Raw genomic sequence first — 24,196 nt, forward strand, 5'->3', positions numbered from 1 at the left:
AAGCCTGGAGGACCAATCACGACGACCGGGAGGCTGGGAAATGGAGGTTAAAGGTCGAACGGAAGTTCTTTAAGCTTCCGGTGGCCGGCCTGCGTTGGAACTATGGCTAAACATCATCCGGATTTAATCTTTTGCCGCAAGCAGGCTGGTGTTGGTGAGGCAGCTTCCTGCTCCCAGCTCTGGGTGGGGATGGTATTAGGAGCTGGGGGGTGGTCAGAGGTTCCCATCTAATTCTTAGGGTTTTGCCTGGGAGGCGCCACGTTTCCCGCCTTACGGTTGGTAGCACGGGAGCGCGCGGGTTTGTGGGCTCTGATGCAAAGAGGGCGGGGGCGCGCGTCCTGGGAGCCAGAGACTGGCGGCCAAAGTGATGTCCGGAGAAACTCAGATTGCCCAGGACCTGGGAGTGGCCTCAGAAGGGTGTGGGTTTGCTTTGGATGGAAGCTTATGTTGAGGGTAAAATGGATAAGAACCTTTAGAGCTCACTGCAGTCCCTGCTGTGTCGCCACCCCAAACTGCTCATCGTCAGAACCAATTCTAATTGTACTCTTTACTATCTTTGATCTTGCAGCCATCGGAAGACTGTGTGAAAAATGTGAGTGGAACATGCCCTCCAAACACCCCACACCTTCCCTTCACTTTTTGTGTAAAGCCAGCAATCGGGCATCCAGCAGTGCCACAAAGAGGGCTTTGAATAGGTGTGCCTGGAAGTATGTGAGTTGAGTACCAGGCTGCAACCAAAGCCCTCTGCATCTCCCCGCTCCAACTTGCACATTTTAAACATTATGTTTAGGTTTCGAGAAAATCTCTAGCTTTGGGCAGGAGATAGCCTGCCCCTGTCCCCAAAACACACATACACAGTTCTTTACCAGTAATGATATAGACTTCTCGTCTATAAGGCAATGTTCTAAGCTCTTTATATATTCGTTGGTTAACTTGCGTGTTGAGGGGATTGAGATGGACACTGGGTTAGCTGAGTTTTGTGATACCAAAATAGAGGGTCCTAAAGTCACTATCAGGTGGAGACCACTGTATTTCCCCATAGCAGAAAGAGGGCAGTAGACTTAAGGAGGTACTTGCATATGGGAATAATGCCAGTCTCTCTTCACAGGTGATGGCAAATGTGTGATCTGTGACTCCTACGTGCGTCCCTGCACTCTGGTGCGCATATGTGATGAGTGTAATTATGGCTCTTACCAGGGGCGCTGTGTGATCTGTGGAGGCCCTGGAGTCTCTGATGCCTATTATTGTAAGGAGTGCACCATCCAGGAGAAGGATGTGAGTGTGTACTAAGCTTTCCATCTGATCTTTGCTGCTTTTATTGAGTAACTCTTCGCCAACCACGGCAAAGAGTGGCCTGTGGAGATTACTATGTTCAGCTAGTCACATAGGTTGTAATTTCCTCAAGTTCTGTGAGGTGAGCTGGGTGTAGTCCAATAAAAGGCAGTTATTTTGCATCAAGGACTAAAATGCAAAAGAAGCAAATCTTTGTCTACGTCAGCAATTTGGAGAGCCCTCTCTCTACTCCTTTGATGTTTCTCTCTGATTCTTCTTACTCAGAAACAACATCCTGCACTTTGTGAGTCCTGGCTCAGTGCGTAGTATGTAATAGCTACTCAGTCATTTTCTCTACCATCATTAAAGATTGTTTGAGTGGATGTGGTGACAGTTGAATCTGGGACAACTCAAGTTGATTCCCACTTTAACTGGCTAAAGAATGCCTTTGGTCTGATATTGCAGGATTGCGATTCTGTCTCGTGACATTTTTGCCCCTGACATCGTGTGGTGGCAGTGGCTAGTTATTCAGTTCCTGTAGTCAAATGCCAGGATGGAGGGCTTGTAGATCTCCAGCAAAAGCAGGTTTTACTGTTTTTGTTTAGGTTGGAAGCAGGAGCCTTCTTAGGGGGTGGGGACTGTGAATCTGCTTGTTTTCTTCTCCTTATGTATGACACAGTAAAAAGAAGTGTCAGGATGCCTGGGTGGCTCAGTCGGTTAAGTGACTGCTTTTGGCTCAGGTCCCGCATTGGGCTCCTTGCTCAGCAAGGAGCCTGCTTCTCTCTCTGCCTGCTGTGCCACTCCCCCTGCTTGTGCTCTCTCTCTCTGACAAATAAATAAAATATTTTTAAAAATTTCAAAAGAAGTGTCATAATAGTACTACTAAGCTAATAGAAGGTACATGGTTACCTAATCTAGAGTAAGACGAAAGATACATGAGGGACGCCTGGGTGGCTCAGTAGGTTGAGCAGCCAACTCTTGGTTTCAGCTCTGGTCATGATCTCAGGGTCTGGGATCAAGCCCAGGGTTAGGCTTTGAGCTCAGCAGGGAGTCGACTTGAGGATTCTCTCCCCCTGCTCCTCCCCCCTCTCACAGGTGCATGCTCTCTGTCAAGTAAATAAATCTTTTGTTTTTAGATCTTTTCGTTTTAAGATTTTGTCTTTGACACAGAGACAGCATGTGCATGCATGCACAGCAGCACCAGCACGGGGAGCTGCAGAGGGAGAGGGAGAAGCAGGCTCCCAGATGAGAAGGAGCCTGATGCGGGGCTGGATCCCAGGATCCCAGGATCCCAGGATCATGACCTGAGCTGAAGGCAGACGCTCAACTGACTGAGCCACCCAGGTACCTCTCAAATAAATCTTAAAAGAAAAAAAGATACATGATTCTTAATGTTCCCGTATGCAGAGTAGGTGATTTATAGAGGTAATCCCTCATTCTCCAGAATAACTTTTGTTAAATAGGGATTATTGTTATCCCCATTTTATTTTATTTTATTTTAAGATTTTTTTTTTTTAAGATTTTATTTATTTAATTGACAGAGAGACAGACAGCCAGCGAGAGAGGGAATGCAGGCAGGGGGCATGGGAGAGGAAGAAGCAGGCTTCCAGTGGAGGAGCCTGATGTGGGGCTCGATCCCAGGACTCTGGGATCACGCCCTGAGCTGAAGGCAGATGCCCAACGACTGAGCTACCCAGGCGCCCCTGTTTTAAGATTTTATTCATTTGTCAGAGAGAGCAAGCACAAGCAGGGGGAGCGGCAGGCAGAGGGAGAAGCAGGGTCCCTGCTGAGCAAGGAGCCCAATGTAGGACTCCATCCCAGAACTGTGGGATCATGACCTGAGCCAAAAGCAGACGCTTAACCGACTGAGCCACCCAGGCGTCCCATGTTATCCCCGTTTTATAGTCTTGTCACCCAGCTAATAGGTGGCAAGCGCAGAAGGTCTGACTAAAGCTAGTGATGTCCCCATTACACCTTGTCATTCTTTCGTAAGTCCTTCTGGTAGGATGTGCCCATGGTGAGTAGAAATACCCAGCCTCCTCAGTCTCTGTATTTGGAGCCTGTCTAGCCCCAGGAAGTGGGACATATCTGGCCAGATGAGACTGTTTCTTACACCATTATGTCTTCTAATTTTTTAGGGAGGTGAGAAAGGTCATAGATAAAATGCCAGAAACGTAATTTCAGTTGGTGATTTGAACATTATCCTGTCCTGAACTCTGATTTGCATTTATCTTTTTGTGTCAGAGCATATCCTTATCTATCCGATGCCCCAGCTAGGTTGCATCCCTTTGGAGAAAGACCCTTGGTTCGCTATCTCTCTCTCTTTTTCCTGAATTCTTGGTATAGTGCCCGGTATGTATTATAAGCATGGTCCATATATTGGTACTTCCCCTGTAAGCCGTCCATAGTAGTGCCTCATATAAAGTGTCTAGTATATAGTAAGTATTTGGTAATTAATTATGATCTATAAGCATTGAAACTATGGGAAGGCAACACCAATGATGAGAAAATATGAACAGGTCTTAAACTAGCTACAGAGTCCATAAAGACAACATTTTTTTGAACTTCTGCGTGGTTGTAGCTAGAGTTCTTGTCTGGAATAAGCTTGTAACCAGAGTGCTTAGTAAATGTTAATTACCGTCGGGCTTGTCTGCATGTGATGCGTGAACTGATACCTTTGGATCTTTGTGCTTCGTTCCATTCCCGAGAACTATTCCAGACATCACTCCGCCTAGTTCACACTGTACAGGAATGTTCTGAGGATCCTTGAGCTGGCATCTAGCTTACATTTACTCAGCAATAGTTTCCAGGGGACACAAAGCAGTCCAGTGACATGATCCAGCCTCTCACCCTTACAGATCGTCATGCAGATTAAGTCCCTCAGACTTTTTCCTAGGCAGAAATCCTCCTGCAAACAAAGCAAGCCCAGTTCTCATACTCTTCTTCCTGCCATTTTCATAATTTATAAGGGAATTAGACCAGTGAACTAAACAGGTGTTCTCACTTCGTTTTTCATCAAGAATGCTCAGGCGTCCTATCTGTGGGTGCTGCTGCTGGAGGTCTCATTTGTAGTTTCCTACAGCGCGCATCATACTGATCTGATGTCCCCTTACCCCTCGATTTATTCCTTTTACTTACATTTTCTTCAGCTCTCCCAACCAGAAGACAAGAATAGCCACTAACATTTATAGAGCTCTTGCTGTGTGCCCCAAACTGCTGAACATTCTTTTCCGAAAGTTCTTTGTGATACAAATGAGAAAACGAAGGCTTCCAGATGTTAAGCGACTTGGCCCGAGGTCACGTGGCTAATCAGGAGCAGATCCAGGACTAGAACCCAAGTTGTCTGACTCTCTGTTTCGCATGTTTTTCATTTCATTATTGCCCCCCTAAAGAGAAAATTAAATTATATTTTCTAATGAGAGAAATTAAGTACTACGGAATAAGATTTTATTGAGTGAGGATAAACACAAACCATGGTAATATTGAAGATGGTTTCATCACCTTTAAGAATGGGTGGTCAAAGTCAGGCACTTCCTCAAACCACTTCACATGCTCTTCTCAGGGTGGTTAAGGGCTCCCTCCGCTATTTCTACCATTCTCTTCTCCCTGTTTAGTGAACAGCGGAGCCATTAGACTGAAAAGAAATATATTTGGTACTTTTCAAAATTAATTCCTTAAATTTACCTCCGTTACAACTTTTTTTAAGATTTTATTCATTTGAGAGAGAGAGAGACAGAGCAGAAGTAGGGGGAAGACAGACGGAGAGGGAGAAGCAGACTCCCCACCAAGTGGGGAGCCTGACTTGGGACTCGATCCCAGGACCTGGAGATCATGACCTTAGCTGAAGGCAGATGCTCAACCATCTGAGCCACCCAGGCGCCCCTCCTTTACAACTTCTTAAACCAGGGGAAAATTTTGGTTTTTACCTCTGGGAAGCCCAAGTAGTAAAAACACCAGACTAGGAGGCAGAAAGCCCATGTTCAAGTCTTTGCTTTGCTGTGAACATGTGGGTAGCTTTAGGGCATTCTCTCCAGAAAGGAAGTAATAACCCCTGTTATTTCGTGGATGCATTTATCGAGAGCTTGAAGGCCTTTCAGGTGGAAAACAGGATACTATTGTTAAGGTCCCAAACCAGTGTACACTCCTGTTTTCACATTACTGTTATTCACTAAACATTTGTCAAAAGAATGAACAATATTTGGGGTGCCTGGCTGTCTCAGTAAAGTATATGACTCTTGATCTCGGGGTCTTAAATTTGAGCTCCATATTGGGCAGTAGAGTTCACTTTAAAAAAACAAAACATGGGCACCTGGGTGGCTCAGTCAGTTTAAGTGGCTGACTCTTGATTTCAGCTCAGGTCATGATCTCAGGGTCCTGGGACTGAGCCCCACGTCAGCAGACTCCACCCTCAGTGAGGAGTCTGAGGATTCTCACTCCCTCTCCCCCTCCACCCCACTCCTGCTCACTTCCCCCCCCCAAAATAAAGATAATTTTTTTTTAATTAAAAAAAACAAAAAACAAAAAAACGAGCACCTGGCTGGGCTCAGTCAGTAGAGCATGTGACTTGATCTCTGGGTTGTAAGTTTGAGCCCCAACTTGGGCATAGAGATTACTTAAAACAATAAAATCTTAAAAAATAATAATAATTAATTTCTGTTAATAAAGCAGGTCTTCCACTAGTACCCATTTCATAATTCTTTACTATCATTTGTAAGAAATAAAGATGTGGGGGCACCTGGGTGGCTCAGTAGGTTAAGCGTCTGCCTTCAGCTCAGGTCATGATCCCAGGGTCCTGTGATCAAGCCCCGCATCAGGCTCCTTGCTCTGCAGGGAGCCAGCTTCTCCCTCTGCCTACTGCTCCCCCTGCTTGTGCTCTCTCTTTTGCTCGCTCGCTCTCTCTCTCTCAAATAAATAAATATATAAATATTAAGGGAAAAAAAGAAATGTGGGTCCATTTTCAGTAATTATGTTTTTCTTGTCTTTTTTTTTTTTTTTTTTTAAGATTTTATTTATTTATTTGAGGGAGGGGGAGAAGCAGACTCCCTACTGAACAGGAAGCCAACATGGGGCTCTATCTGAGGACCCCAGGATCATGACCTGGGCTAAAGGCAGAACCTAACTGACTGAGCCACCCAGGCACCCCAGTAATTGTTTTTCTGATCTCAAAAATGTTTTAATTGCCTTCTCCTGCATTTCAGTTTTGTATGGCTTTCCATTTGGTATGTTATGCTTGGTAATGATTAGTGTTGGATTTAAAATATTACTTTGGGTGCCTGGGTGGCTCAGTCGGTTAAGCTTCAGCTCTAGATTTTGGCTCAGGTCATGATCTGAGTCTTGGTATTGAGCCCCGCATCGGGCTCCCTGCTCACTGGGGAGTCTGCTCCTCTCCCTCTGCCCCTGCCCCTCCCCCTGCTTGCTCTAGAGCACGCACGCGAGCATGCTCTCTCTCTTAAATAAATAAATCTTTAAAAAAAAACAAAATATTACTTGTGAGGGGGCAGCCGGGTGACAAGTCCTTAAGTGTCCAGCTCTTGCTTTTGGCTCAGGTCATGATCTGAAGTGAGACCAAGGCCCCCGTCAGGTTCTGTGCTCAGCCGGGAGTCTGCTTGAGACTCTCCTCTTCCTCTCCCCCCTCACGCACGCGCACGCACACACACACTCTCTCTCATGTAAATAAATAAATCTTTAAAAAATAAAGTAAAATAAAATATTACTTGAGGGGCACCTGGCTGGCTCCTTCGGTGAAGCATGTAACCCTTAATATCGGGCTTGTGAGTTCAAGCCCCATGCTGGGTGTAGAGATTACTTAAAAATAAAATCTTTTAAATAATAATAAATAAGGTATTACTTGAAAGTCCTGGGTTTTTGTCACTGGCTCAGGGTGGTTTTTGTAGCTTGCTTTCCTGCCAGAGAAATAGACTGGAAATACAGTCCTCCTGAGGAAGGGCTGCAGGGGCCCAGCCCAGGGCTCTCCGGGGTTGTTTTAGTGCACTTGTTCAGTATAATTGAAACAAGCACTTGGCATTCTGCTGTCCTTTTTTAAGTAAGCCCTATACTCACCGTGAGGCTCAAGCTCACGATCCTGAAATCAAGAGTCCGCGCTCTGCTGACAGCCAGCCAGGTGCCCCTGGTGTCTACTAAAGTGAAGTTTTAGAAAGTAAGTGGCTGTAAGATGTGTTTACTGGGCGCCTTTAATTCAGACTACAGCTGCCTAAAATAAAACAAAAGCCCCTGTGCTAGAAATGGAGAGACCTACCCATCCTCTGGGAGGACTGAGAAAGGATGAAATGTCTGGTGTTCAGACGTGCAGTTGCTAAAAGAGCTACTATCATGAGGTGGACTTTTGCAGGTAGTTTTTAAAATACCCTCTAGTTCAGCTCACAAATACTCGTAACATACTCCAAGGTTTCTTTTTTTTTTTTTTCCTTAATATTTTAGTATTTATTTGAGAGAGAGCGTAAGCAGGGAGAGCGGGAAAGGTAGGAGAAGCAAGCTCCCCGCTGAGCAGGGAGCCCCACATGGGACTGGATCCCAGGACCCTGGGATCATGACCTGAGCCAAAGGCAGACACTCAACCAACTGAGCCACCCAGCCATCCCTTTTTTTTTTTTTTTAAGATTTTTTATTTGTAAGTAATCTTTGTACCCTACGTGGGGCTCGAACTTAAAACCTTGAGATCAAAAATCTCATGCTCTATCGACTGAGCCAGCCAGGCACCCCCGTCCTCCAAGGATTCTTTTCTTTTTTTTCTTTCTTTTTTTAAGATTTTATTTATTTGAGAGTGAGAGCACAAGAGGGGGAGGGTCAGAGGGAGAAGCGGACTCCCCACCGAGCAGGGAGCCTGATGCTAAACCCGATGCCAATGCCAGGCTTAATCCAGGACCCCGGGATCATGACCTGAGCCAAAGGCAGACGCTTAACGGACTGACCCACCCAGGTGCCCCATTCTCCAGGGTTTCTTAACAGTCCTTGCATCTTCTTTATCGTGCTGTCCATTCGTAGGCATATTCAGCAAAAGCCAGCCAGTTCCAGAGAGCACATTCTCACCTCATACAGCATTGGCAGAATTTGGGAACAACAATTAGACCCTTGGGAAATGTGTAAAAAATAAAAAGCAGGAGTGTTTAGGCAAGAAAATAGGAAACCTGCGAGTCTGTGAGAGAAAATGGCATAAAAACCAAAAGTCTCATAATCCAATACATTGGTTTTCCAACTGTTTTTAAATATGTAGAGTCCTATCTTCAGGAAGTATCTCACAGGGCGCCTGAGTGGCTCAGTTGGTTAAGCGTCTGCCTTGGCCTCAGGTCATGATCCCAGAGTCCTGGGATCGAATCCCACGTTGGGCTCCTTGCTCAGTGGGGAGCTTGCTTTTCTCCCTCTCCTCTGCCCCTCCTCCCTGCTTGTGCTCTCTCTCTCTTTCTGTCAAGTAAATAAAATCTTTAAAAAAAAAAAAAAATGTCTTACACAGGGGCACCTGGCTGGCTCCGTGTGTAGGGCATGCAGCTCTTAATCTCGGGGTTACTTGTAAATTTGAGCTCCACGTTGGGTGTAGAAATTACCTAAAAAAATTTTTTTTTAATTTTCAGGTTTCTTACACAGAAGCCCTGTGTGTGTGTGTGTGTGTGTGTGTGTGTGTGTGTGAACTTATTAAGCCTGATTATATACCATGCACTGTTTTAAGTAAGTATTGGTTCTTACATTTTCTTAAATAGGGAAATCCATTTATTTAAATATTTATGGATTTGTAATTATGTAGATAGGTTCTACCATTGTAATTTTATATGTGACTAAAAAGAGACACAAAGAGTTTAATAACACCCAAAGTCGGGTGGCCTGACTCCACAGCCTACCATCTTAACCGAAGCTGTGAGCGAGAACGGAGCTGCCCAGTTTGGAGGATGGGTGCTTGTATCACCTGGCACCTCGCAGGATTCTCCAGGGCTCTCTACAGTTTGTACACATGGACCTGATCTGGTCCACTTTACAATTAGGGACTAGGAGTCCAAAGAGAAGTGATTTGCCCACAGTCTTGTAAGTCAGTAAGGCACAGTAAGCCTAAACAGGCTCTCATAGCCCAAAACTTCATAGCATCTCTGAAGATAAAGAGCTTAGAGCACAGTCATGTTTAGCATCAGGCACCTTCACCGTAAGAGGCAGGAGCTCCCTCATTTGTCCCAGGACTTTCGATACAGATTACACAGCCTGAGTTCACATCGGGAGCTGCTGGTGGGGCTGGGCCCACTCCCTGACTCCCTCAACACACTGAGCCCTCAGATGACGGTTCTCGAGGTAACATATACTACGTGTTTTTTAGAAAGTAATGAGATGTTAGTGTTGGCTTTGTGTGTTTTTAGAGACTTTTGTGCAATGTTGATATTGATCCCCCAAAAGAGAAATCAGCTTAAATTAGAAATGAGATGTCTAAGGACTTGATCAGTTCGTTCATTCTAAAGCTCAGTGTCTCAGGGAGCAGCCTCCGTTGATTCCGGCGTCTAGTAAAATCAGACCTGTGAAGGTTTTCTCTGGTAGCATCTTCCCCAGTTTTCCTCCATCATCCCAGATCAACTGATGGAGTCATCATTTCTGCAGAACACAGCTTCCCAGGGGCTTCAGTGAAACCACTCAAGCTCGCACAGTGGCCAGGGGAACATGTCAGTACAAATCAGAGTACAGACCTTCAGCGTCCGTGACCAGCACAGGAGCACCCTTCCCCCAAGACCATGGGTCAGATTAAGTGAGTTGATAAGCACACATCAAGCCCAGTTTCTCTGGTGGTATTTAGCATGTAAAGTACTATTTCCTGAAGCCTGTAGGTTTTTGCCTTGGTGGGACTCTTCCTTTTCCTGAGACAGTGGAGGAGAGCTAGAGGGCTTGATCTGTAGGTGATCGTTATGGGTTTACCTCTCACTTGGAGAAAACCGTTTGGATATCTTACGAATTAAATTCTGCCTCAGCTGTGTCATATCAGCAACAGAAGTGGGCTGAGAATCCAACATTCTAAGCTCAGGCCACCCTGGCTAAAGAGTGTACAGGCCCTGGGCACATTCTAGGTGCTCAGTAAATTCTTGGTGAACGACTGAATAGATAACTGAATGGATAAGGTAAATGGCTAAACCCACTGATCCAAAGGTTATTTTTATCTTCAATCCCTCTCAATTCAGGCTCAGAGACTTGTAACAACTTCTCTATCCTGTTTTCCAGAGAGATGGTTGCCCAAAGATTGTCAATTTGGGGAGCTCTAAGACAGATCTCTTCTATGAACGCAAAAAATACGGCTTCAAGAAGAGGTGATTGGTGGGTGGCCTCTTCCTCCCACCAAGCTGCGGCAGCTGCCAGAAAAGATGCCTACACCGTCAGCACAGAGGGAGTCGAGCGCCGAGCACCGCCTGAGTGCCTGTTGGTACACGGGCCCCTCTCCACCTCTGCTCTTACCCGGACACATGATAGCAATGGAAAAGGAATCTTCACAGAACGCTCTGGCCAACCATAGCAGAAAAATTGATAGATTGGTTCATGATTTTTCTCGAATTCAAGAAACAAGCCTGTTTTCCAAATTGCTGTGTTCTCTGTACACCGAGAGCTTCTGACACGAATAACATCATCTCAGTCTTCTGTTAGAGGAATTGACTGTGAAGCTGCCGCAGTGAGAAACCTGTTCCTGGCAGCAGCTCCGACGGCAGCTGTCCTGGATGAGACATCTGCAGTGTGGTGGGGCGCTCAGAACCATCAGTGTGGGCACTGAATCTTGTATCACTTAGCAGGTGGTGCCTGTTCATGTTATTTTTCTTCTAAGAACTTGGAAACCCTTTCTGTTGCTGTCGTATTAATAAAGCAGGTGTTTCTTTTCTGGTTCTCGGTCACAGTCCCAATTTAAGTTTGACTCTAGGAATTTATTTTAGTCACCCAGGAATTTGTGATTCAGGATAGACGTATTGGGATTCATCAAGCAGCTTTTTCTCTTCTTATTGCTGGAAGGAATTCTAAACCATCGATGCCTTTCATTATAGATAAATCAAGGTGGTTTTTAGAAACTTACTGTTCTTTTCTTCCTGTTCAACTTTAACTTGAACTGAAGAAAGGACTTCCAATAATGGTCACAGGAATAAGACAAAATGTGTTCAAACTGATGAGTTCAGAGAACGGAACTTGATTTGTTTCACGAAGTGGACATAAATATTTACATTAAGTATATGTTTCCCACTTTTTTTTTAAGTAGATACACAGAGTAAGAGCAAATTCAGACTTCACCCTAACATGGCTATCTACTTTTTGCCTGCTAGAGGTGATCAGCAGGTTATCCTAAAGAGGCACGACCATAATTTGAGACCCAAGTCAAGATGTCTGTTTTTGTTTTTTTTTTTTTTAAGATTTTATTTATTTATTTGACAGAGCCAGCCAGCGAGAGAGGGAACACAAGCAGGGGGAGTGGGAGAGGAAGAAGCAGGCTCCTAGCGGAGAAGCCTGATGTGGGGCTCGATCCCAGAACGCCGGGATCAGGCCCTGAGCCGAAGGCAGACGCTTAACGACTGCGCCACCCGGGCGCCCCCAAAGTCAAGATGTCTTTGACGCCATGGATTTGAAACAGGTTTTGAGTCCTCAGGAATACAGGGGCTTGGCCCAACTTACACTGAAATTTAGCAGCAAAGCCAAGGAAAAAAAATGATAGTCTTCTGATCAACAGACTGCTTGATTAATTAGGATATATCGAGGGTCAAAAATTGAATTAAAATATAAAATAATCTCTGCCTTCAAGAAATTTGATAATGAAGGCTGCCAGAAACAGGTTGAATAACCCAGGGAGGATGCACAAAGGAAGGTTCGTGGCCTAGGTTGGGGGCACCTCGGGAAGGCCAGTGGAAGGTCACAGTCACAGGGTCACGATCCTCCTCAAAGCTGTCCCATCTCATCTCCTACCACTCCTCACACTCTAGCCACTGGGGCTCATTTCAGTTCCTCAGCTGCTGGTTTCCTTCCTGCTCGGTGCTTTTTACACATCCTTCAGACCTTAATATTTCCTGACCCCCAGTCTAAGTTCATTCCTCGTGTTGTGATCCCACATGGACTACAGCACTTTGTTCGTAGGGTTTGGTGGTTACTGACAGTCCTCCATTAGGCTGGCTCCGGGGTGGCAGGAGCCAAGTCTCTTGGGCCCAGCAGGCAGCAGCTCCTCAGTATTAAAGGAATAATTCAAGTCAAACTGGATAATAAACTGGGCTTTGAAGGATATATTGGAATCTACAGGCAAAGAGGGTGGGGTGGGCAGATAAGGACATTTGTGTGGGGGAAGCAATCTGAGCGGGCAATGTGTTCAGGGAGCTCTCTGAGCAATTCTAAAGCATGGCTCAGGAGGATTATGGTGTGTCAAAATTGTAGAGACCAGATAATTTTCGGATTGTAATTAGAATTTCTCACTGACCCTGTAGTAGTTTTAGTTTTAATGTGTACTGTAAGTCAGAATGTTTTGTCCAGATGAAGACAAATCAACTTTTAAAATTTGCTTATTAACCACCCTGGTCCACGTAACATCTTGCATTTACAAATACATCAAAAGCTGCTCCTTAGTTTCAGCAAAACTCTGCTCCATCAGCCTCAGCGAGCATACCTCTGAAAGGTATTGCAAGCGAATTCAAGATGAATGCCCAGGCGACTTGAAGAGCATGCCCCCTTCATGTTCCATTGCTGAATGGAGCAAGTTGAACCTCAACCCAGTGAATCCTGCTACACTCTGCTCCTCTGTCACCTACTTTCATAATCCCATTCTTGGTTTGTCCTTTCCAAGGCCAAGAGAACAATGCAGTTAATGAGTTAGGAACACCTGAGATCAAGTGAATGGCCTTGAAGTTCAAATCCTTAATTATTGTCTATTTTGGAATTTCAAGTTCAGTCATCTTCAATTTTAAAAATTAGGATGATGATAGTACCAAATTCTCTGTTGTTGAGAAAAGATAACTTACAACTGAATTTTAACCTCTTACAATATACTGTTCTGTGGAGAGAATTAGAAAATGATTTCAGCCAACTGTGTATGTCTAGACAAAATCAGAGTGGTCTTCTAGAAAAAATCAGAATGGTCTTAAAAATTATTAAGTGTTTTTCTCCATTGTTAAATAAGCACTACCCGGGGTGCCTGGGTGGCGCACGTGGTTAAGCATCAGCCTTGATTTCAACTCAGGTCATGATCTCAGGGGTGTGGGATCAAGCCCCATGTTAGGCTCCACGCTGGGCATGGAGCCTGCTTAAAATTCTCTCCCTCTGCTCCTCCCCGCCTCTAAAAAAAACCAAACAAACAAACAAAAACCCACTATCTGAAAGCAAACAAACAAGCACTACCTACATAGGTCCGGTTGAAATCACTGTATTCATCCTGGTCAGCCTGAGAAAGTGGTGCCCTTTCCTGGATTTATAGCATTATTATTGTTTATTAAGTACTCAGTATTTGATACTCATTTCTAGGTTTTAAAAAGGGTGGGTGTCTTCTAGTTTCTCAAGTATAGTATACTTGAGAAATATACACACATAGTAATTTAATTTCCTTTAAACATTGCACTTAGTCCATGGGTTCTTGCTTAAAAAAAAACAAAACAAAACAGTAGAAATGTGTGGGCTGGGGCGCCTGGGTGACTCAGTCAGTTAACATGTGCCTTCAGCTCAGGTCATGACCCCAGTGTCCTGGGATCGAGCCCCACATCAGGCACTCTACTCAGCAGGCAGCCGGCTTCTCCCTCTCCCTCTGCCTGCTGCTCCCCTTGCTTGTGCTCTCTCTCTCTGTCAAATGAATAAAATCTTAAAAAAAAAAAAAAAAAGGAAGAAAGAAAGAAAAAGAAAGGAAAAAAAGAAAGGGAAAGAAGGAAGGAAATGGGGGCGCCTGGGTGGCTCAGTCATTAAGCGTCTGCCTTTGGCTCAGGGCGTGATCCCGGTGTTCTGGGATCGAGCCCCTTGTCGGGCTCCTCCTGGGAGCCTGCTTCTTCCTCTCCCACTCCCCTGCTTGTTTCCCCTCTCTCACTGGCTGTCTCTCTCTTTGTCAAATAAATAAATGAAATCTTAAAAAAAAAAAGGAAATGTGTGGGCTTGGGGTGCCTGGGTGGCTCAGTCGGTTAAGTGCCTGCCTTCAGCTCAGGTCATGATGCCAGGGTCCTGGGATCGAGCCCCACATCAGGCTCCCTGCTCAGCAAGGAGCCTCCTTCTCCCTCTCCCTCTGCCACTCTCCCTGCTTATGCTCTCTCACTCTCTGTCAAATAAATAAAATCTTTTTTTTTTAAATGTATGGGCTCTATAATCAGACCTTTATTTGAATTCTGCCTGCTGTTGACCTTTATTGAGTCATTTAGCCTCTCTGCTTCTTTTTTCTTATCTATTACATAAGGATAGGGGAGCCTGGATGGCTCAGTCAAGTGTCTGCCTTCGGCTCCCGTCATGATCTCAGGGTCCTGGGATTGAGCCCCGAGTCCAGCTCTCTGCTTGGCCGGGAGTCTGCTTCTCCCTCTCCCTCTATGCTCGTTTTTTTCTCTCTCTCTCTCAAATAAATACACTCTTAAAAAAAAAATAAAGATAACAAGACTTACCTCTTCAGGTTGTAAGGATTAAATTTGAAGTTGTTAAGTTCCTTACCCTTACAGGGAAGTGTTTACACAAACGGTAGCTCTTTTATAGTGTGTTCCTACTTTTTCACAGATAAACATTGAAGTCCTGGCATGGAAGGTCCTCAAAATGGTTTGCTCTTCCCTACCCCCAGGATTTTCCTTTATGCACTTCTCTCTGTGCTCTTCATCAGGCACTTAAAGGGACATTCCTTGCGCATACCCTGTCTTCTTGGCTCTCTATTTGCTTTGTTCGAAACAGCCTCCCACGTTCACGTGAGCCAGCCAGCTGGGTACCTCTTCCTTGTAAGCTGCTGACATCTCATGAATGCTTCCAGAGGCACCATACTCCACAACAATCTCACACGTGGACTATTCAGGCCTAGTACCTATTGAACAGAAATAAGTTTCATGAAACAATGTTTACTACGTAAACACATTCCAATATTTTCACTTTATTCCATCCTATTCTAAAATTTGTCTGCAATCCACTAAGCCAAATGACCCCACTGACAGATCTTGAATCACAACCCAGAGTTTAACAACAATGAACTAGGTAAGATCCTTGAACTCCTCCCCCCCCCCACTCTGCTGCAGGGCAATCACTCAATTATTTATTACATTAAACTGAAAAATGGGTCACAAATTCAAGAGTCTGAGTGAGCAATATAATTGATTGAAAAAAGAGAGGTGTAAGAAGAATAGCCCAAACCTGATGATAAATGGTATGTGACCCTTGGCCTCCGTGTCTGGGACACAATAGAGAGTGGTGAGGACTTGGGGTACCCCAGAGTACAGGCTTGGCCTAAAGGAGGCAGCTGCCATTCAACTCCAGACAATCGCCAGCTTGGATGCCCAGATCCTTTGAAATTAGGAGAAGTGACAAATTAAGCTATCTTTGTGCAATCTCCCAATTTTTAAATATCAACTGATTTTAAAGATTTTAAAAAATTATTTATCTGTCAGAGAGAGAGCAGGAGCGAGCACAAGCAGGGGAAGTGGCAGACAGAGGGAGAAGCAGGCTCCCCGCTGATCAGAGCCCTCCCCCGATCATGACCTGAGCAGAAGGCAGTTGCTTAACCAACTGAGGCCACCCAGGCATCCCTGATTTTAAAATTTTTAATGTGTCAATACATCCACCAGGTGTGGACCTTGGCCTGCCAATTAGCAGCTTCTAAATTAAGATTAGGGGTGCCTGGGTGTGCCGGTGGTTGAGCAGCCCACTCTTGATTTCAGCTAGGGTCATGATCTCAGGGTTGTGAGATCGAGCCCCCCATCAGGTTCTGTGCGAAGCAGAGTGTGCTTGGGATTCTCTCTCCCCCTCTCCCTCGGGCCCCTCTCCCCCACCCCCACCCTCTCACTCTCTCAAATAAATAAATAAATAAATAAATAAATAAATAAATAAATAAATAAAATCTTTAAATTAAGAAGATTAACCAGTATGTTAACTATACTGGAAGTAAAAAGAAAAGAAAAAAAGAAAATTAACTCCATAGGGAAATCAAGCTCAACTGACTACATTTCAGAAAAAGGAGGTCACTCTATCCTGACCTGCAGCTCTTCAGTACTAGTTTGAAGCTAGGCATAAAGGTGAAAGATTATTCGCCTTGATTGACATTTTCTTGCCTTAAAAAAAAAAAGACTCCAATTCCCATCTTTTCCCAGTTACTTGGTTGCTTATCAACTCCATCCCCAAGTGGCCTGCTACACCAAGGCTAAAATGTTACTGTCTTTGAACACCGCAGTTTCAGTGTCTTAGCAAACCTTTAGTGAGGTCTGTTCTCTTACATTGCTGGTGAATAAATAGCAAATCATTTGCCCTGCATCCAATTACTTCCCTGAAGCCAGTTTTGTTCGGGTTGTCTTTGCTCCTGCCCAGCTGGAGCAGTGGATCTGAAAAATCAAATACGAGGAGCTATTTTCTTAGATAACATAAAAGTAACTACAAAATGTTTTCCCCTAGCATGTGTGTATGAGAGAGTGACTCATCCCGGAGAGTTAATTGGGGTTAATTATTACCAGCCTGACTTGTCAAGGCAACAAAACGTCTGGCATAACTTGCTTACACTCAGACGGGGGAGTTTCTTCTGAGTGAAGCTTACCGTTTTGAAAACATGGTGTGTACCTTTCAACGTATGGTTATTTAAAACGGGAGGGGACTGTGGAATGTTCAAGTGGAATTAAGCTCACAATTAAGCCCTGGCAAGATGAAGTGACACACCAAGGAGAGAAAACGTCCTCTCTCCTCCTCGCCACATGACAAATGGAGACATCAGCAGTTAAGAATGGCGATTACCTCTTGCCCCTCTGTGTTATCCCTTCCTATTTCTCTGCCAGCCCTTTACCCAGAGCTCCCAACTGCCAAGGAGGCTGGATTTCTCAGCTTTGTTTTAGTTAAGTTGCTCAGGCCTGGTGTGTTTCCAGCACTGCAGGGAAGATTAGAACAAAAGCACGAACACGCAAAAATCCTATGCCTTCTGTCCAGGGATCCTGTGCGCGCCCTCCCTCCGCCTGCACTAAATAGTAGGTGTCTACCCTTTATCTACTCCTTCTCGAGATGCCCTAGGAGAATTTGTTGCAGCTCACCCTAACCTTTCTTTCTCATCATTCTGTATAGTAAGGTTTCTTGTTGGGGAATTCACACCGAACCGTGCACAGGCTATGTAGGATGCAATCTGGCCTGAATGGTTACCTTTAAATTAAGGATACCAACTATGAGCGAGGCTTTACATACTGTATCATATTTAACCCTCACACGATCTCCATTTTAAGAACAAGAAAGCAGGTTTGACGATGTAAAGAGATTTGTTACCCTTAAATCAAGACAACACAGATGGTGGACGCAATTGGGATTCAAACCCATTGCTGCCTTTAATATATAACTTCAAATACCAGCATCCTTTGCAATGCCCCATTGCGCAAACGCACACTCTTCCCAAAAGCCCGGCGCCTGGGTTTCTGGCCCCCATTCTTAATCCTAGCGGTTGGATGGGAAGCCCAATCAGAAGCCGCCTCTCCCTGCTCCTCGACCAATGGGAAGGCTGTTGCTAACACACCGGTTATATTTTTAGCTCTTCTGCGCTCTGGCACCCTGTGGGTCGGCCGGGTCTCACTGCTCGCGTGGAACGCGCTGGGGGAGTGCAAGGGAGGAGTGGGGAGAGATGGGGAGGGGAGGGAGGAAAAGAAGGGGAGGAGTGGAGTGGGGCAAAGCGGAGGGGGGCGTATATGTGACGCTTTGCCACTCGCTGACGCAGAAGGCAAGTAGTCCCTGGAGGTGTCCCAGGGGCTGAAGCGCTCAGTGTGTGGGGGATGGGGGAATTTCGGGCTCAGGCTCCCTCCCGCCTCCCTATCCCCTTGGAGTTTGCCCTCCAGTCCGGCGTTTTTCTGCTGCAGTCAAGGAAGGCGCTTTTAAACCCTCACACTACCGTTGCTCTCTGCCCTTGCCAAAAAAAGTGATCAAGGAAAAAACAAATGCAAACTGTTCGTAGCTGGAAACTTTCGGATTTTGCCACCCCACGTGGGTTCGGCGACTGCCGATGGGCTGGAACCGTCTGGAATGAGAATAAAGGTCGGGGATTGGGGAGAGAATTGGGGAAGGGGCGACTGGGCAGAAGCCTTAACGCGCAAGCTCCCGGGGGCTCCGCTCCTCGCTATCTGGCAGTCCGGTCCGCCTGTGACCTCACCTGGGTACAGGCCTCCCTACCCTCAACTCCGCGCCCCGCAGTCGCAAAGTGGCCGAGCGCGCGGACATGGCGCGCCCGTCCAGGGCCAGTGAGCCTTGGTCTGCAACCCCATGGACCGTCGGGTGCTGAGCCCGGGGCCGCTGGCACGGGCTCTTGTATAGAAAAAATGTTGCGCTCTCTAGGCCCCCGTACGGGGATCGCCAGCTGGGAGAGCAAACTGGAGGATCTGCAGCAGGCCTGAGCCCCGCCCCGGGCGGGCCGGGGGCGCGCTTTCGCGCCTGCGCGGAGCGGGCGCTGGCCTTCTCCGGCCTCGAGGTAATTGGGGGGCCGGAGGCTGCAAGTGGAAGGTTTATGTGGCGCTAGGCACCTTTTGACGGCCGGCCTCTCCTCGCCTCCCCTTCCTCCCGCACAGCGTGTCCAGACCCCGGTTTCCCCTTCGCCCTTCTGTCGACGTTAGCATCCCCCGCCGAGGCACGGGGCGCTCGGAAGACTCGAGCCAACCCGAGTTAATAAAGGAGCGAAACGTCTCCCAAGCTCGCGCCATCCCCTTAGCTCCCCCTCCCGCCAAAAGACGGGAACTGGGGCGGAGCGAGAGCCGTGGAGGTGGTCGGCGAGTCATACGCCCCGACCCGGAGGGACTCGCGGAGGTGGCCTGGGGAACGGGTCGTAAGAACAGTCCTGCGGTGGGGCAGGTGCAGGGCCCAAGCCACGGGAGCTGGGGGAGGGAGCTCCCCTCCCCGCGACATCCATTCATCCCACACATCTAAAGTGAAGCACCCGGTTCCGGCCCAGGACCCCAGGACCCTGCCCTCCCAGAGCTCGCTGTCTACCTGGGGAAACATGGTACCCGATGAGCACGCTTCCAGAGTGGTTTGGGGCGTGAAAAAAATAAATGGCACGGCGCTGTGATGGAGAGGGGAGGCGGGCATCTTTAAACCGGCTAAAGGCGGCCTTGCTGGCGTTACGCCGGGATCTGAGTGAGAAGAGGCCGTCCACGGGAGGGCTGGCGGAAGGGGGTACCGGGGAACCCCCGTGGGGCACGCGAAGCCGGGGACCGCGCGGCACGAGGGGCTAAGCCGCCGGGCGGGCTGGGAAGTAGTCCCGGCCCGGCACCCGGCCCCGCCCCTGCAGGGCGGAGGGACGCATCACGCAGGGGTGGGGAAGCCGGATCCGTGCGCAGGGTTGCTAAGGGTGAAACTTTTCATTGACTTTGCTCACTTCGGGCCGGGGCGCGGGAAGGTGCGGGTCGCCGCCGGAGAGAAGCGACTGGCTCGGGCGACGCGGGGCCAAAAGGGCAGGACCGCCCGCTGGCCAGAGCCCGGACCGTCCTCCGCCCCGCTACACGAGCCGCCCTCCGGTCCGACATCCCCGCGCCGTCGCCGCCGGCCGGCCCGCCCGCCTTCCGTCCCCTCTCCGCCGAGACTGACCTCCAAAAAGCTCAAAGAATTATTATTGAGAGTCCTAGCCCAAAACTCCCTCACTTGCCCCCCAACCCTCAACGAAGAAAAGGACCCATCAGCCTCCGGCCCCGGCGGCGCTCAGAAAAGAAGGAAGAGCAACCTCCGCCCCGCGCCCAAGACCACCCTGGAGGGAGAAGCCGCCCTGCGGCCGGCAGACCGCCCCGCCACCGCGGAGACCCGAGTGAGTGAGCGGGGGGCGTGCGGGCGGCGGGGACCCCTAAGAAGCCTTCTCCCACCCCCGTCCCACTCCTGCTCTTCGCTTTGCTGGACGCTGCACGTTGCTGTCGTGCCCCCACCCCGAGGACTGGCCAACATCTTCCTTTCCTCTTCCACCTACCCTATAGAACCACCCCCCCCTTTCCCCGGTGCTCCTCTCCGCTCCGTGTTCTGAGTGTGGCCCCCTCCTGGGTGGGGTGCATTTCCTCCCCTCTCCGCCCCCCTCAGTTCTTCGTATCGTAGAGACTCGCCAGATTTTTCCCTGCCCCCCCCCATGCCGAAAACATAACTTCCACCACCATTAAATAAATCTGAGGAAGGAAGGGGATCCAGGCCTTGTTTTTCTTCTTCTCCCGTGTGCGGGTAAGGGGATGGTAATATTTAATAGGGTTTATTTCTGGCTCTGTGGAGCTGAGGGATAGAAGGTAGACATCCCCTTTTGGACCGGTCAGTGGTGACTGTCCTCCGGCCGCTGAATCAGAATTTACCATTTTGGCTTGTATTCTCTTTAGTGTTTTAAGGGAAAACTGCGGGGGTAGGGGGGAGTAGTACCTTTGCAGCAATACCAGTGAGTGGATTCTGGTTGATCCCGGTGAGATGCCTGGGAGGAAGAGCCCTACTTCTAAGCTCGTTCCCCTCCTGCCCAGAGGATGGACTGTGCCCTTGACCAGAGAGGGAGGGGAGGAAGGGAGCAGAAAGAGGAGGGGCAGCTGGCAGGATTTTTCCCACCCCGCAGAGGAACCAGAACCCTACACAGCAGGCTTCAGCTTGGTCCAGCGGAGGGTCGGTCTCGGGTGCCTGCCCAGTGTCTAACCTTTCTTTTTCTCCTTCCCATCCACCCTACCTTGGGAGTGAGTCTCTCATCTTTGATTTTCCAGCAGAAAAACACTCCTATTGCTGTCTTGGGCGCCTGCCCCCATCCCCCTCTTAAGCAGTGGGGGAAAGAAGCTTGTGTGGGAGGAAGGATTAGGGAGGTTTAACACCGTGTAGGGGAGCTCTGCCGAGGATCTGGTAAGTCTGGTCGTAGAACAGGCCTTGCAATGGGAGGAGACTCACAAACAATTTCAAGCATTAGAATATGTTGTTCGGGTGTCAGATGCACAGTTTTTCAAAACTTCCCTGCCCGGAACCTTTTCCCATTTCCCTAGCAGGGTCTAGTTACTCGGACTTGGATTAGAAGAGGGGAGAGGCTTGGGCCCTGTTGGCTTTGGGCCTTCTGATTTTCGGCCCGGCCCCTCCCCGCAGCTTAACTGGGAATTTCTTTGGCTGAGAGGAGAGGAGAACTGGGTTTAGTTCCTGCCTTTTCTGGCTGTGGGGGTGCTGGAGCTGAGCCCACCGGGCATTAAGTGAAAAGGCTTTCTTCCTCTTTGAATTCACGGTCTCTACAGCAACTCCAGACAGAGACCACCCAGACCAAGGAATACAGATTAAGCGGCAGGGGCGGGGGGGGGGGGCGACGGCGGAGGGATGTGTGACCTTTATCTGTCCCAGCCCACCGTGTTCACCCAGAAAAAACTCATTAGAAGGAGATCCTTAATTGAACAGTCCAGGGAAGCTGTGAAGGGCGGGGGGGGGGGCAGTTCAGCCTTTCTTGAGACCAAGATGTGAATACGGTGGGGCGGTACAATACGGGGAATAGGCCTTATGGGTAAATTTATATAAAATGTATTAGGCGGTGGGCGGGGGTCGGAGTGGTGGTGGTGGGGGCGTCCACCACAGCGCGCATGTGCATCGGAAACTTTTCCTCGGTTCTTCGGACCTCGGCCAGCTCCCCTCACCGGGCATGCGTAATTCGCTGGCTGAACCTTCGCAAAGCACGCAGGGAAGTGTAGTGTGCAGAGAAAGTAGGTCACTTGCTCCAATCTGAGTGTGAGGTGTCTGGGGACTACAGTTCCCAGGGTGCAGAGCGCGCCTTCACTGCCGGCCTACGTTGGGGTTCAGTGAAGTCTTCCTGGCTTCGCAGGAATCGAGTGCCCCAAAAAGGGCCTTCTTAGTCGGGAGAGCTGGGCTTGCACAGCCCATGTTTGAGGGACATGGTGGAGATTCTGGGCGGGGTGTTGCAGTCCGTCAGTACAAGTCCTGGAAGGCCTTCAAAGCACACCCGCCAGTCTGGGTCGCCGCGTCTGGGACTGGCGGGGTGGGGCCAGGCTGTCCCACGGAACCTGGCTCTCTCACTCCCTGGGATCCGGTTTATGACACTTGCCGGCCTTGTCAACATTGAGGACCCTTTCTCCCCGACTGCTCTTTCCAGACTCGTTTGAGTCTGATAGTGCTCGTCAGTAGGGTCGTTTGGATAAGGCTTCAAGCGCCTGATACTCCTATAGGTCCTCATGGTTTGGGGACCCGAGGGGTTCCCTCACCGTTATCCCTCCCTTTCCCCTTTAAAATATAATTGATTTTCTTTTTAAAAACCTTCCTTCGCATTTTTGCCATTAGCTCTTTCTGGAAACTGCAGCAGCCACGTTTCTTTCTTTCTTTCTTTTTTTTTTTTTTTTTTAAGATTTTAGTTATTTATTCGACAGGATAGAGACAGCCAGCGAGAGAGGGAACACAAGCAGGGGAAGTGGGAGAGGAAGAAGCAGGCTCATAGCAGAGGAGCCTGATGTGGGGCTCGATCCCATCACGCCGGGATCACGCCCTGAGCCGAAGGCAGACGCCTAACCGCTGTGCCACCCAGGCGCCCCAGCAGCCACCTTTCTTACCCTATTTTTGTCCATCTCTTAAGCACTCTTTAAAACCCAAGTCAGCACAAGGGCTCTAAATCCCACATTAATTTTGCTGTTGGGGATAGAGTGAAGGAGGATTAGATTCTAAATGAAATTGGACAGAATTTACTCTCACATTAGCAACTTTTTAATATATCGACAAAAGGTAGATGTTGCTATTGTTAAACACTTTGGTTTTCTTTGGTGTGTGTGGGGGGAACTGGTTGGTTGGTTTTTATTTTGGTTTTACTTTTTGCCACCTTTCTGGCCTTTTGCACCAGAGTCAGGGTCAGAGAAGATCTTAGAGTCCTCTCTTTCCTCTTAACTTGAATCTACTTGTTACTTGTACTGAAGAGTAGTTATTACTAAGCTTTCTAATCTTACCACATTCTATGAATATTTCATATATAAGTCTAGAATTTGTAGCCTTAAAAAAATGAACAAGCTCATCTAAGTGGTCACTTCTATCTTTAGTTAAAGACAAGAAGCACCAGTGCTTTAATCCTCTGCTCCATAAGCTTCTTGAAGTCAAAATTAGAGCCTGAGCTGATAGAGCAGAAAATCTCTTTCTGGTTGTCCAGCATTTTTGAAAGGTTCCACCCCACAGCCATCTGGCCTGGCCTGGCCTCCACTTAAAGAGGCAGCGACGGCATTCTATACTTCCTTCTTTGTGTGGCAGCATCGCTGAGGTGTAAATTGGTGTGCAGCTTTAGTTGCTTATGCTGCAGAAAATGGTTAGCGAGGCAGGGCTGATGACAGTGGTTCTATTGTATTTTGGGGTGGGAGGCCAATGACTTTGGCCTGCATTTAAAATGCTCCCATTTTGAAAAGAAAAAAGGAGAGAGGGAAACAAGCCATAAGAGACTCTTCACCATAGAGAACAAACAGGGTTGATGGAGGGAGGTGGGTGATGGGGACGAAGGAGGGCACTTGTTGTGATGAGCCCTGGGTGTTGTATGTGAGTGATGAACCATTGAATTCTACTACTGAACCCAATATTGCACTGTATGTTAACTAAGGAAAATTTAATCAAAAACATAGATAAAAATGCTCTCATTTTGAGGCTGAACGGTTCAGGGGAGGTTAACTCGGAAGGCATGTATACAGCAAAGTTTGAGGAGGCCTAGAAAGGTGTAGGAGCCCTTTGGTGTGAGTGGTGCACCAAGAGGCCATGCGGTGCTTTGGGGAAGTGTCATGTCATATTTAAGTCTGTTTTACTTTTCAAAAACACTTTGAAAACATTGTCTTTAACTCCAGGCCCATCCTTGGGAACTAGTGCCAAC

General features: G+C 47.8%; 2 protein-coding genes and 1 long non-coding RNA gene across 6 annotated transcripts in view; 2 read left to right on the plus strand and 1 right to left on the minus strand.

The window, feature by feature from the left end:
- PHF5A (PHD finger protein 5A) lies at positions 1-11,124 on the plus strand. Its single transcript, XM_045779871.2, has 4 exons — positions 1-154; positions 569-592; positions 1,109-1,275; positions 10,474-11,124. The coding sequence occupies exons 1-4, from the start codon at positions 103-105 to the stop codon at positions 10,561-10,563; spliced, it is 333 nt and encodes a 110-aa protein (XP_045635827.1). The 5' UTR covers positions 1-102; the 3' UTR covers positions 10,564-11,124.
- LOC148108622 (uncharacterized) lies at positions 2,770-21,036 on the minus strand. 4 transcript variants are annotated; one of them, XR_015727079.1, is made up of 5 exons: positions 20,761-21,036; positions 15,562-15,711; positions 14,835-15,238; positions 4,774-4,878; positions 2,770-4,658 (listed from the first exon to the last, which is right to left on the minus strand). It is a non-coding gene; the product is annotated as an uncharacterized LOC148108622 (long non-coding RNA). The 4 variants fall into 4 exon arrangements; XR_015727080.1 differs by having other exon boundaries at positions 4,745-4,878; XR_015727078.1 differs by adding an exon at positions 16,638-16,742 and having other exon boundaries at positions 2,770-4,878.
- The window catches only part of TOB2 (transducer of ERBB2, 2), an 11,662-nt gene continuing 5,918 nt past the window's right edge, over positions 18,453-24,196 (plus strand). The window contains exon 1 of the mRNA XM_045779863.2: positions 18,453-20,173. The gene's annotated coding sequence lies outside the window, so the exon portion shown is untranslated. The remainder of the gene's footprint in view (positions 20,174-24,196) is intronic.

This window comes from Ursus americanus, chromosome 17, assembly GCF_024610735.1.
Source record: "Ursus americanus isolate L20-20 chromosome 17, mUrsAme1.1.p, whole genome shotgun sequence".
Classification (NCBI taxonomy): Eukaryota; Metazoa; Chordata; class Mammalia; order Carnivora; family Ursidae; genus Ursus; species Ursus americanus.

What these genes read in the sequence shown, in the direction of transcription:
- PHF5A (XM_045779871.2), top strand. Translation starts at nt 103, where the DNA reads ATGGCTAAACATCATCCGGATTTAATCTTTTGCCGCAAGCAGGCTGGT. An exon ending in CCGCAAGCAGGCTGGTGTTG is followed by an intron (nt 155 to 568) that starts GTGAGGCAGCTT and finishes TTGATCTTGCAG; the next exon opens with CCATCGGAAGACTGTGTGAA. An exon ending in GCACCATCCAGGAGAAGGAT is followed by an intron (nt 1,276 to 10,473) that starts GTGAGTGTGTAC and finishes CCTGTTTTCCAG; the next exon opens with AGAGATGGTTGCCCAAAGAT.